Consider the following 14,138-nt stretch of genomic DNA (forward strand, 5'->3'; position numbering starts at 1 on the left):
TATATGGTCTAACATGCTAGAATAACATTCGTTGTATAATACTGCAGCCAGCCTGTGATGTGGCATACTTCCACTGAGGGCAAATCCTTTTTATTATTATTTTAACTTCTCAATGTTCTCATCCGCATGCACGCAAGGGATGCACAAAGCAATCCCCAGTGTATCTCAATCTATCATTCAAGGTTCAAGCATTTTTTCATTAAGATGGCTAGTCCAACGTGGACACACCTAGTCAAAAGTTGATACTATAACCAAAAGTTAACATTCTAGCCAAATTTTGGACTTGGCTAGAATTCTGATTTTTTTTTTTTTTTCCCACTGAACACTGAAGAAATTTGATGGGTACCAAAATGCCGCTTACACAGTTCTGTACAAATTTGGAACCCAAAACTGTTCCCTCATCCATACATTATGCAACTGAAGAGTGCCTCATATGCACATCAGGTGCCAATAAACAGAAGTCCAAATACAAATGGATACGTATGTTAAAGATGCAAATTCAGTCAGTGGTGTAGGAATGATAGACCAGCAAAAGAGTACCAAGACGAAACTGGCACAGGCACCGCTTCAGGCTGGGCAGCCTGATAATGATGTGTCTTGTCTTTGTGCAGTAAAGCATCAGCAACATATGTGGAGTATAAACTATCCACTTGATCAGTTTCTGTCCCGCGTAAATTGGCACTCTCGATTGGGTGCATTCCACCAATAGGATAAGAACCTGATGAAACACCATAATGATAACCAGTAGCAGATGTTGCAGTTGCAAAAGGTACAGTGGATGGCGTTTCACGTCTAGCACCAAGACCATAAGCATGGTACTCTCTCATTCAAGTAGAGAGAATCCGCCTGAACAGTCTCTCTCTTTTTGGGGACAGCATTTATATGTAAAAGGTCAGGCTGTCTTAGAAGGTGCTCTCCCTGAGGACCATAAGCTCGATAGTCCTTTCCAGCCGGGTAAAAGTCCCGAGGAGTCTCTTCTCTTGGTAGAGTTGCCATGTCTCTGTATACAAGACGCTGATGATCCCTTTCATAAGATGGCAACTGAAATCTACTAGAATCACTATTTGTATAAGGATCCCTAGCAAGTGTTTCCTTCTGATAACGGGGCCACACTTCTCTTACTCTTTCATGAACTTTCCTGTCACCAACTCTAGCGACTTGAGGAAAGTAGACATCAAGGCTCCATGGACTTGCATCCAATTCTTCAGATATTCTGATTCAATTAAATTGGAAGAACTAAAAGTTCAAAAACTTGAAAAAAAATGAATGCATTATGTATTAGTGTACATGTGTACTGCCAAAATTGTTAGTGAAAATAAATCAGAGGAGAGAGAGAGAGAGAGAGAGAGAGAGAGAGAGAGAGAGATCCCCAGAAGCACCAATTTATGTGCAAGCTAGATAAATTATCAGGCACATCAATCAAAATAAGGTCAACACAATAAAAAAAGTAAGTTACCATCTTTACATACTGGCTTCCTCTCATCTGTGAAGGCTTGGGTTCAGCAAATTTATTTCTAACGAGAAAAGGGTAAACTTTTTTATAGGTGGGAAAAGGTTAAATCAAATATGTCCATCAACATCAACTGTTATCTAAACCATAATTTTCAGTTGTCATCCTCTTTATCTCCTCCCAGAATCGGGAATTGCCACATAGTGAAAGAGGTGAAGCAAGGGAATTCTAATATCGAAGGGATTAAGGACTTCCTGGATCAGAGTTCCATAGGAGTCAGAAAGCAGTTGCAAAATCCAATCGGAATATGTGCTTCTTCCCAGTTTCAATAACAAATGGATTTGAAAATATGGAAAATTTACTTGAAACCTGCTCCATTGGTGCCTGTTTTTGAAGAATTGACAGGGGTGCCTGTTTTGCTGTAAGATCATCTGATCTCAAAAATCTATTCGATATCTTTAAAGAAAGTACTAGAAGTGGAAACATAGAGTGGGAGGCTTTTTTGCTGAAAAGCTATCCAAGAATTCAAGAACTAGAAAGACATATGAAGTGCAAAAGAAAGACACCCAGCAAGACAAGTGAGAATCTAAGTAATGCATAGGAAGCTCTACCGTCAAATATTACTCTAAAAACAACAGCATTTATGTTTGCTCAGTCAATTCCAATCTCAAAATAAGCAGCACTTGTACAACTTGACCCATCTATCGATTAAGCCAACTAGGATGATAAATATACCTCATACTAGATCATGGCATGCCCTCCTCACCTCCATAGTGTGCTTTTGCACACACTGCCTTTATATTTACTTAGGTCAACTTCTTCCAAAATGGAGAAAATAAATTAACTTTGATCTAGCAGACACCCACAATAAATAATCTTTGGGCAATATCACAGCAGCCCTATCTTTTCACTTCCTTTTGCTTTTCTTTCCTCATACATACTACTTAGGTACTTCATATAAAAAGAAAGCACCAATAAAGTTATCTTCACAGCTCTAGCACTGGAAACTATGCTATTTCTTGCCATGAATAGTCTAAGTGAGCAATACAACAATTTGAATACTGCCTAACGTAGCCAATTACTTTTTAATGAATTGAATATCATCTAATGTAGTTCAATATCCCTATCAAAAAACGCAGTTAAAAAACACCATCACACAACTCTTTTTTTTTTTTGGGGGGGGGGGGGGGGGGGGAATTCGAGAAAGGAACAATTTCCATAACCTCCTTTGTTTTCCCTTCCTAATTCCTATCCTCATAGATCTTTCAGTGACTTTTCTGGAAATACACCAAAAAAGTAAACTCTGTACAGTTATTATCGATAGAAACATTATTTCCAGTCGGCACTCTTGTGGGGGCTCGCGCATAAGGACCTCGAAAAAGCATAATGCCCTAAGAATATCGACTAAGTCTAAACTAATTCAAACTCCAAATGCCCTGAAAGCCATCTCAATTTTCTCCTTTAGAAACTCACATTAGACAAACTACGTACTTCTACCAAGATAAAAACAAATAAATAAATAAAAACAAATATAATATGTGGGATGATAAGAAACAAAAACTTTTTTATTAATTATAAGTTCAATTACGACAATGAATTTGAAGATTGTTAAAAGTTTAAAAAAGCGTATCATATGAATTGATGGGGATAATAATAATAAAAAAATCTTGATACATTGTAACATTTATCAATGCCAAGATAGAATCTCATTTAATTTTAACTGTCTAGATAGATTAAGAATAAAATAAAGGTCATATAACACAATATCGGTAGCAATATCCCATAGGAAATGAAAATGTTTTCACTTAATTTTCAACTTCTAAAGGTCCCAAAATACATCTTTTAAAGTAAGAAGAGCACTTGCCTTTACATAAACCTTCTAAACAAATTTATTTATCGTACATGCAGCCGGAGGTCGACCAAAATTCAAACTTCAAAAGACTTACATGTTTAGGTAATGGGAAGAGATGAAAATTTTGTAAATAATAATGAAATAGTTTGTAAATAGTAATGAAATGATTTGAGTTAAGATGTTTTATTAGATTTTGAAAAATGAAAGAGAAAAAAATCATATAAAAAGAGAGATTTGAAAATAAATAAAACAAGCAATCATAATTAAACTATGTTTTATTTCACTAATATTAATGGGAATGACGAGTCCTCTGCCCTATTGACTTCAAAAGAAAAAAACTATTACCATGGGATTCACAAACTCTGCATTGAAAATGCGACATTAATCTAGCTGCTGCATGCATATTAAGGATGATCTTGATCATCTTCTTTAGAATTCTAAACCTTCCCATTGACAGAAAACAACATATTTATAAAAATAAAAACTTCTAATATCAAAGTATCATCAACGAAGCCTTTCATTAAAAAAGAAAAAGAAAAAAATAATCAAGGAAATATCAAAGCCATCCCACTCAATTGGCTTTCCTTGTTTTTTTTTTTTTTTTTTTTTATATAAATTTTGTTTTCTCTGTGTTTAATAGTACATGTTAATGACAAAAATTGCACAACAGTCTGGAAAGGGAGAAAGAGTCATCTCCGGCCCGCTATAACTATTTGGGCCTCAATCGGTGTAGTCTATAACCCCTGGTGTGATCCAATGCTGCTGTGCGTATATCCATGACCGTAAATGAAAAATAAATGCTGAGAATGTAAAAGAGATAGAAACACACATATTTATGTGGTTCGGCATAAAGCCTACGTTTACAGGGATTTTTGGGGAGGGTAGAGTCTATTATAATATACTTATTTACAGTCTCTCATGATCTCTCATACTCTCTGTATAATGGAGATTAAAAGCTCTACTTTTCTGGTGAAGATCTCGTCGCTAGAGCTCCTCTCCTGAGGTTGAAGAAGCTGAAGCCGTGGTTGAAAAAATTTCGCTGAAATCTTCTGGCCGTTTCCTTTATCCCCACTTTTCATGTGCCCCTCTTTTTGCTTGTCCTAGGGAGTGGTGAGGATTTGCTGCCTTCCCTTACGTGTTTGACATCTTCCATTCATTTCCGTTTTCTTCTTTTCCTTTCCTTATGCACTTCCCTTCCTCCTGACAACTTCTCTTTTTCGTTGTCCCCTTCTCGTCTCCCATTCCTCTCTCTTGTCTCTCGTTCCTCTCTCTTCTTTTGTCTTCTAGTAGTGAGACCTCCCCTAAGACTGGGCCTAGTAGGCTCAGTTTGGGACGTTATATTTAATCCATTCCAGTAATTATAATGAGAGAAAAATTAGTGTTATTGATGAGTGTAAAACACCAATTTTACTTGTTCCAAAATTTAACCTAATGGAAAAATATATATTTAATTATCTATTTGTATCTTAACAACAAGCATTAAGTGTTGCTAAAAACACCAAAGTTCGTATCGAATACTAATATATTTAAACTATCTAGTGTGTTAAGACGTGGGAGAATATATAAATATATATATATATATATATTTATATATATAATTTGTTGATTGCATACTGCAGTTACGGATTATTACATTCAAATATTAAAATTCATGGTTTTATAAGATGGGAATAGACTTAAGCCTTTCTCAGAATAACCATTGAGCTGTGTCATAGTGATTTGACTACCGAAGCCAATGTGTGACAATATTAAAATCATGCTAATTCCAACAGCTTTGGTGTACTCAAGACTCCGTGACAGAACGTCTTGGTCCTAGTTTGAATTAAAAACTCATCTCAACTTCATCATTATAATTTTTTTAAATTTTTACATAAAATATAATAAATAAATCAACATTTTCAAATTTTAAAAAAATAATAATATTAAAAAATAATATTATAAAAATATTTTATTATACTATTCACAAACCATCTCAACACATCTTTGAATCCAAACATGTCCATAGTCTCACAATTACATTCTCCATAGATGGGGAACTCGAAGGAATAAGCTCCAGAGCATAGGAAGGTGTTTTCTTTCCACAAATGTGCAACTGTAAGCATAGATAGACGCTTCAGCACTAGTTGCCTTAATCGTGTGACTATTATTGCTTGTTTTTCTCGATCAAGAAGTTCGTAAGCTGGGAATATTTTCTCCCAGCCACAATTAGATACTTCAAACTTTAACAGATTTGGCAGTCTTGTAAGAAATGTCGCAGCAAGACCTGAAAACTGGCCATTCATCAAGTTCCATTTCTGTTAGCGTAGGGAACACAAAATGTCCGATTGCTCTGTCTTTTTCCGCGACTCTTTCTTTCGTCCCTGACCATTAGGGATGTACAAGAACTGACCAAACCTGTTGCAAGAACTACTGTCAAACTGCCGAACCGGCCGATGGTATATTATTTTAAGTGGAATGGCGTCGTTTATGCTTGTAGTTGTGTTTTAAACACAACTGAAACGATGCTGCGTCATTTTAGCCTTAACGTATAAAAAAAATAAGTGGAACGACACCGTTCGATTTAAAACCAAACGGCGTCATTTCGATATTATATCGTCTTCTACCTCCCTTCTACTTCTCCGATTGATTTTCAGTTTCTCTCATCCTCTCTCTCTCCTCTGCAACTCTCTCTCTCTCTCTACTCTCTCAGACCACTATTGCTGTTAGCTCAAATCGAGAACCGACCGTGAACTGCCAGAGAACTACCAGAGTAGATACGACTGGTTTTTCTCCTCTCCATTGACCGGTTATGGTCGGTTGCTCCTCCATATTTACTCTCGTCGATCGGTTTCAGTCTTGCCCAAAAACCACACCGAAGGCTTCGATTTTGACCCCTACTGACCAGGAAGCTATTAAGGCACATGGCTCTTTACCATTTTGCCCCTCTTGCTTTTTAAATAGAATAATGCTATTCATCATCTCATAATGTGTCATTAGATGATTGAAAGTTATTAATTATATTTTATTTATGAATCTATCATTTAATGTCACCTTGAAAAGTAATAGAAATAAGAGTGCAAGAAAGGTGTTTGCAAAAATGCTTCAGAGTTGGATTCATTTCACGAATACATTTGAAAGGCTACAGATTTCTTGAATACAATAGTCTAATGACACTTTATTTTTGTAGACAATTCTCAACCAATATTACACACTCATGATTGACACCTCAGCACTGTACGAGCCTTCTAGAATCATCTGCAATATTCCTTTGTGCAGAGTTTGTTAGTGCATCTGCTGCCTTGGAGTCGTGTTGGTTAGAATCCTGCTCTGAGGTGGAATTCGCTGGAGCAGATTGATGGTGAGCCTTAATACTCCTCACGATTTGGCGTGTAAACATCTTCTTATCATTCCATAATATGTAATTTTTCATTAAATCACTTCTAAGCCGATAAGATTCCATGGCATGCAAACACCTTGCATAACAAGAACCCCACAATTTTTGAATAGTGACATTCCGGCTCATAATTTCCAACTTATCCATCACCAAGCTCGGGAATAAGAGCTGTAAAATTCGTCAGAAGATGAGTGGTTAACACATACCCCATCCCACACTATAACAGATATATTTTAACTTGAGAGCTCTCGGCTTCTTTGAAATTAATAAAAAAAGTTATGTTATATATATATATAGTTTTTGTTTTACTTTTAAATAAAAAGAAAACTAAACAATTCAAATAAGGACTTTTATTCGTTTGTTCAAAATAAATACATTTCATCATGTATTTGTAAAAGTGACTTTCAGTTTGGGCCTTTAAGTTGGCTTTTATTATGTCATGATATTATTATAAAAATAAGAAAAGAAGTGTTAAAGCCGTAAAGAAATTCTACAAAAAAAAACTGATAAATTGATGTAATTTCATATAATACGTTAAATATATTTTATACTAAAAATAGTTTTGGTATATTCTTCTTTAAAAAAAATACATATATATTTTTATGAACCTCATACTCAAGAGTAACGAAATTTGAGTATTTTTCTATTAATGATTAGTATTATAATTAAATTTATAATTTAGAAAGATTAGTTAACAAAATTTTATAATATTGGAATGTAAAATTTTCATTCACTTTCATGAAAATGATGTCAGCCTCTACGTCTTCTACCTAAATGTGAAAATCTTAATAGAGCTAAATAATTTATAGCGTCTTACCTTAACTTTCTCGCATTCAAGAATCCGCATCTCTTTCAGCATCGACCATTTTGAATCATGCACTCCCTCGAGTCTCTCTAAATTTTCAAGACATAGAGAAGTTACTTGAGGGAACACCAACGTCATTTCTACTGCTTCTCCTTCTTCAGCCGCAACAATTTCCTCCACCCCACAGTCATAAATCTTAATTTTCTCCAATTGCTCGAGACATCTAACAATCGAGGCTGGAAACAAACTTTTCAGACTCACACATTTCCCAACAATTATTACTTGTAGATTTTGAAAGCTGGGAATTGTTTGAGAGTCTTTACTCCATACATGCTTTATTTTGGGTAGACCATACAGATCGAGTAGTTTCAAACTTGGGAAGCCAACCTGCAAGATTAAAATCCCTTGTTTCAATTAAAGACAGGACAGACCAGAGCAAAGAAAATTGGTTTGTGGAGATGCAGTTCTATTGCTGAAAATTTTAAGAGAGAGAGAGAGAGAGAGAGAGGTTGATTGGATTATTACCTCTTCAACCACGAAAAGAGTGCCTCCCTGCTCGTGCAATTCTTTGGACGACGACGATTCCAAAGTATGCACCCCTTGAAAAAACCACTTGAGTTTTGGTAACCCATAAAGTCCTAGACAAATTAGGTTGGGGAATGAAAGTCTCGTTGTTGGATCTGTCCCGTCTTCTCTCTCGACAATTTCCTCTAATACCCCACAACCTGTTATTATGAGAGACTGCAATTCCTGGAGACTTGCAGCAATCGAGGCTGTTGGAAACAAACTTTTCAAACTCTCACACAATGAAACATCAATATGAAGTAGTTTTGGAAAGTTGTACATGTCGCGTTGATGGGAGTCCTTGATGTTCCATATAATTTCCAACTTTTCCATTTTAGAAATTTTCAATATCTCCAAGCTCGGGACTGGCCTCTGTTAAATTCATCACAACACTGAGTTTCATTTAAGATATCACAAAATACATGAACACAGATAATATATTTTACCATCTCCATTACTAGTAGTTAAAATAATTAAATTAAAGAGACGGAACTTGAATTCTATCATAATCGTAACTCCCTATTCTCAGATTTTGAACTGAAACTTTTTTTCTGGGTTTCATTACTCAACAAGCAAACTGGACCTCTTCCTTTTTTAATTTGTTTTTTCTTGCTTCTTTCTTGGCTTTTGAATCTCTAGTGTAAAAATTCTATTTGTATTTTGAATTGGATTTATGGTAGGCGAAGAGGGCTTAAAATAAAGAAATAACAAAACAAATTTAAAACTATTATTTTTATAATTTAGCTAAACTGATAGATAATCTAATGTGACTGGCTAAAATAATAAAAAAATATGTAAAAACTTTAAATAATGAAAACCATGATATATAGAATATGGAGAACTGAGTATTTTTTTTAGTAATTATCATATTATGATTAAGTATACCATTTAAAGAGATTAATTAACTAAATTCATCAACTTAATTAAAGACATATCAAAATGATTTTATACTTTTGGGATGTAAAATTTTCATTCACTTTCATGAAAATGATGTCAGTTCTACGTCTTCTACCTAAATGTGAAAATCTTAATAGAGCTAAATAATTTATAATCTCTTACCTTATCCACCCAGAAAAGGGGTTGTTTAATTGACATCTGAGAATACTGCCTCTCTTCAACTGTTCCTAAAGCAAATAGTACCTCAACTTTCTCGCATTCTTCAATCACCATCTTTTTTAGCATTGGCCATTTTGAAATATGCAGTCCCTTGTAAAAACACTCAAGTCTCGGTAAATTTTCAAGAACCAAAGAAGTTACTTGAGGGAACTCGAACACCAACATCCTTTCCACTGTTTCTCCTCCTTCAGCCTCAACAATTTCCTCCAGTACCCCACAATCACTAATTCTAATTTGCTTCAATTGCTTAAGACAAGTACCGATCGAGGCTAGAAACAAACTATTAAGACTCGCACATTTTGAAACATGAATTCTTTGTAGATTCTGAAACCTGAGAATTGTTTGGGGGTCTTTACTACATACACGCTTTATTTTGGGTAGATTCCATAGAAGCAAATTTGTCAATTTAGGAAAGGCAACCTGCAGGATTAAGTCATTACAAATTTCAATTAAAAAAAAAAAAAGGCACTTGCTTCGATTAAAGGCAGAGCAGAGAAAATTGGTTTGTGGAGCTGCATGCATGTATAGGTCTTGTCCGAATCTACCTTAATTCATATCATCTAATTATTACAAGTTTTTCAAATTTTTAAACAAAATATAATAAACAATCTAACATTTTCAAATCGAAAAAATATATATATTAAAAAATAATATTTTGATAATATTTTAATTAACTTTTAATTTTTATCTCAACTATTTTCATCTCAATTCACTATTCAAAAAAATCTCAATTCACTATTGAAACAATATTTTAGTGTCATATATAGTAATCTAGAATACATGTAATTAGAAGCTTCGTTAACAAATAAATAGTGCTACACCCATCGAGGGTGTAGCTACACCTCGAGGATGGGTCCCGATAAAGCTAAATATTTTTGTTTTCATTCATTCTTTCATATATTTGATGAGGGACTGTTACCTCATCAACCCCGAAAAGTGTGCCTCCTTGCTCATGTAATTCCTTAGATGACGACGATTCCAAAGCACGCACCCCTTGGAAAAACCACTTGAGTTTTGGCAACCCTTCAAGCCTTAGCAAAGTTAGGCTAGTGAATAAAATCCTCGTTGTTGGATCCGTCCTGTCTTCTCTCTGGACAATTTCCTCCAGTACCCCACAGTCTCTTATCTCGAGAGACTTCAATTGCGTTAGACTTGTAGCCGCTGCGGCTGTTGGAAACAAACTTTTCAAATTCTCACATCTGGCAACATGTAAATTAAATAGATCTGGAAACCTGAAGATCTCTTTACTCCAAACATGCTTTATTTTGGGCAGACCTGCCAGCTGCAGCATTTTCAAACTAGGAAAGGAAAGCTGCAGGATTAAGTCTATCATGTTAGTTAAAAAATCAAGATTTCAGTGCTTTGAATTTGAAAATAGGCAAAATTAAACAGGGGAACAAGTGTATTATTAGCTATAATTTTTTTTTATTGGACCAATTGTTGAGAATTAAGTCCCAACTAATTTCGAGGATGCACATATCCTTGACAAAGCTTTTTATGTGTATTTCATCTTATTTTTGTTTTCAAATTTAACTTTTATGCCCCAAGACTAAGTTGGCGTCTTCCGCCACAACCTAACAAAGGCGCATGCAGTTATACTTTGGGCACAGGGAATGCCAACTAAATCATGTTTATGCTTATGGTGTGCTTGACACATGATTTACATGGACTTATGTAAATGTACCTGATGATGTAGAAGCGGCACCTGAAGATCATGGTCGTTGCCTTCCGAATTGGTTTCTCTTGTGCTTAAGAAGCTCATGAGGTTTGGAAGATCCATTAGCACCAAGGTTTGCAGTCGACAGAACACCTCTTCTATTCCGTCTTCTTCTTCTTTCACGAATATTGCTCCCACGTTGTTGCATCTTCTTATCTTCAATTCTTCAAGTAGTGAAAGGCCTCTGGCTATCGATGATGAGAAGATAAATCTTAATTTATCACAGTTATGCACGATTAAAACTTTCAAGTTTTTTAAGGATGTCCTCAACTCAGGGAGATGCCAACTACGTAAGATATGGAGACGCTTCAGTTGTTGAAAATCTTCTCTATCTAATTCATGCAAGACACTATTAGTACTGTTCGACTCGTCTAGATAAAGATATTCTATCCTCTTTAGTAGCATTTTGATCCCAAAGTCCAATTGGGAGCTGCTCATATTCAGTTTGAAATGCAACGATCTTGAGAAGCCGGCCTCCTCCCCACGATACCAGAAATATAGACCCCTCATATGTCCAATGCAAATCTTGTATCTCTCAAGCTCTTTAGAAAACAAATCTTTCGGTAGATTGTTGGCATCTTTAATATCTATCTCTAAGGTGATCAAGTGTGACAATTTTTTTAGCTCTACAAGGCTAGCATTTTTTCCTTCATTATTGGGTCCTTCAACTTCCCATTGGACTTTGATGTTTCGCATATACAATTCTTCTAACTTGACCAAGCTTGACAAGACATTAGGAGGAATCACTTTAAGTTTGGAACAATCGGTCAAATCCAATAACCGCAAACCAGTCAATGACCCTATTTCTCCTGGCAAGTTTGAAATGTCAGAACCAGCAAGACTAAGAATTACTAAAGTCTTGAGTTCTCCAATCCAATGAATATCTCCCAACTTACATCCATCAAGACACAATGTTTGTAGGTTTGTAAGTGGCAAAAGTGATGAAAGTTGTATATTTCTCAAACTCAGAACTTCGAGCTTGTCCATCCCTTGGAAGGAACTGCTTCGGGTTGTCAAATATCGAGATTCACACTGGACATAAAAGTATCTTAATTTAGGACATTCTATTTCATTGAGATATTTATCATGGATATGATCTCCACCATGAATAGAGAGTGCCTCGCATCTTTTTAGTGAATCCACATCTTGCCATGCTTTTTGCCCACCATCGCCTCTCATGACAAACATATTAGGATCATCATTTTTCGCAATGATTGTAGCGACATTACGAACAAGATCATGCATGTAAAATTCCTCGGAGCTACGTGGACTTTGTAGTAGCAAACAAGCATCTTGGAGCTTACTAACTAAATTTTCTAGTCTGTTTCTTGCTTCATCCAATGTATCAATGCCATAGAATAAACACAGACCGAAACCATATCTCAACAAGTCCCGATAGGAAATGTAGTAACCTTGTTGAGCACAAAGCAAAAAGAGGGATTGGAGCTCTCTACCAACAAGATGATTATAGCTCAGCTGTATACAAGTATATACGGGTTTATATATATCTGTGTCATGTTCTGCAGTGGGTCTTGTTAGTTGCACTAGGGCATCCTTCCAGATTCTCAAATTCTTGTTCTTTAATGCCCTAGAAACTGTTACAAGTGCAATAGGAAGACCTCCACACGCTTTAGCTACCTCAATTGTTGTGTTTCGCAAGTCAAGATCATCTTTCACAAAATCACCTGCCATCTTTTCAAATAAGTTCCATGCTTCTTCTTCTCCTAAAGTGTCGAGTTTAAAGTTGTTCTCTTCGTTGACCATCTCAGAAGCTAGTACATGTCGATCTCTGGATGTGAGTAGTACTTTGCATCTTTCGGAAGGAATAATTCCTATTTGCTCCAAATCAAGTCGCTTCCATATATCATCCAAGATAACAAGTATCTTCTTCTCCTTGTCTTTTTCTAACCTCGCCCGTAGATGGCCTGCTCTTACCATTTCAGTTTTACAATTAGGATCAAGCTTTAGATCTAGCATGTTTGCAATTTCTTCTTGAATTTGACTTAGGTTTGGGCTTTCCGTCACATTTGCCAGAGCCACCTCATCGAATAAGCTTTCTTCCTTGGCTTTCCTGAAAATTTCTTTCATCAGTGTACTCTTTCCAACTCCAGGCGACCCCCACACGCCGATCTTGTTAATATTAGCATCTCCCAATGCCTCCATAATTCTCTTCGTAATTGATATCCTCGAATCCAAGGTCATGTAATCCACGTTTCTTGGAGTCACCCTATCTTGCACAGCAGGACGATGGGAAACGCCGCCGACGAAGTTTCCTTCTTCAAGAAGTTTTGCAATATTACCCACCATCTCCTTTGCTTCCCGGCTCATCTGATGTCGTTGCTTCAAGTTCAGGCATGACACATTAGAGTTCCTCGATTCCGCTTCTTCTTCACCTCCACCAAGTTTCTTGATAATATCGTCCACCTTTTTCAACCACGTTTCTACATTATCTTTTATTTCATCGCCGTTATCTGAAGTAGTTTTAACCTTGCGTTCAACCTCTTTCTGAGCATCCCGCAGCGTCATTTCCTGATTCTTCAGATACTCCATGTTGCTCTTGTAGTGACATGAATAACATAGCCACCGTCCAACTGGTTGAACAGTGTACTCTGCGATTTTCGCTAAAATTGCAAGAACGATCTCCTCCATTCTTCTTTGCCACAGTCCGTCACCAGCTTCCTCTTAATTTTTTTTTTTTTTAGGGAATTTGTTTTTATAAAATTTTTAAACTCAAACAAACTGACGAAAACCAGGAAAAATATAGAAGTTGAAATTGCGATGGCAATAAAGCACGGGGAAAAACAAAGAAATAAGTTCGAGTACCTCTCCTTAGGACATTGATAGACCGGAGGCTGGAGTAAAGAGTCAATAGGATGAAGTTGGAAACCAAATTAAGCAAAGAGAAATGAAAACTAGGCGGGCGGGGTTTTGAGACCAGACCAGAAACAGAGTTGGGAGTGGTATAATGCAATAAAGACGGATCAGTACTAAAATGAATCACGGAAATAGAACGACAACCCAAGAACGCATTGAGAAAGCTTTTTACCAAAAACCAGAAAAAAAAAGAAAAAATAAAGAAAAGAAATAGCAATTATCAATATGCCAAAAGGCAGGAACAGAGAAAGGATGATCAACCACTCTCCGTTACTCTTTCACAACTTTCTTCGTTAGGCCCTGATCCAGTCAAGCTTTGTGCTGAAAGTTCAATTTTTTTTTTAACATAATTACAAGTGTGAAAATGCAAATATTATGTAAGAAATA

The 14,138-nt window shown here is 36.0% G+C and overlaps 1 protein-coding gene and 1 long non-coding RNA gene across 2 annotated transcripts; both read right to left on the reverse strand.

Moving 5' to 3' along the window:
- Window positions 1-341: 341 nt before the first annotated feature.
- Window positions 342-2,945, reverse strand: LOC121262426. Its single transcript, XR_005940100.1, has 2 exons — window positions 2,027-2,945; window positions 342-642 (listed from the first exon to the last, which is right to left on the reverse strand). It is a non-coding gene; the product is annotated as an uncharacterized LOC121262426 (long non-coding RNA).
- A 3,527-nt stretch (window positions 2,946-6,472) lies between these two features.
- Window positions 6,473-13,918, reverse strand: LOC121262221 (disease resistance protein At4g27190-like). The gene is made up of 6 exons (XM_041164616.1): window positions 10,845-13,918; window positions 10,080-10,472; window positions 9,104-9,580; window positions 8,006-8,416; window positions 7,493-7,867; window positions 6,473-6,843 (listed from the first exon to the last, which is right to left on the reverse strand). Exons 1-6 carry the CDS (start codon window positions 13,524-13,526, stop codon window positions 6,508-6,510), a joined length of 4,674 nt encoding a protein of 1,557 aa, XP_041020550.1. The 5' UTR covers window positions 13,527-13,918; the 3' UTR covers window positions 6,473-6,507.
- Window positions 13,919-14,138: the final 220 nt, after the last annotated feature.

Source organism: Juglans microcarpa x Juglans regia, chromosome 4S (assembly GCF_004785595.1).
Source record: "Juglans microcarpa x Juglans regia isolate MS1-56 chromosome 4S, Jm3101_v1.0, whole genome shotgun sequence".
In the NCBI taxonomy this organism is placed as follows: Eukaryota; Viridiplantae; Streptophyta; class Magnoliopsida; order Fagales; family Juglandaceae; genus Juglans; species Juglans microcarpa x Juglans regia.

Bases quoted from the DNA above. Each gene is read 5' to 3' on its own strand.
- LOC121262221 (XM_041164616.1), bottom strand. From the start codon at position 13,526: ATGGAGGAGATCGTTCTTGCAATTTTAGCGAAAATCGCAGAGTACACT. The intron at 9,581-10,079 runs GTAACAGTCCCT...TTAATCCTGCAG, and splicing joins CACTTTTCGGGGTTGATGAG to GTTGCCTTTCCTAAATTGAC. The intron at 8,417-9,103 runs GTAAGAGATTAT...TGAATTTAACAG, and splicing joins CCCTTTTCTGGGTGGATAAG to AGGCCAGTCCCGAGCTTGGA.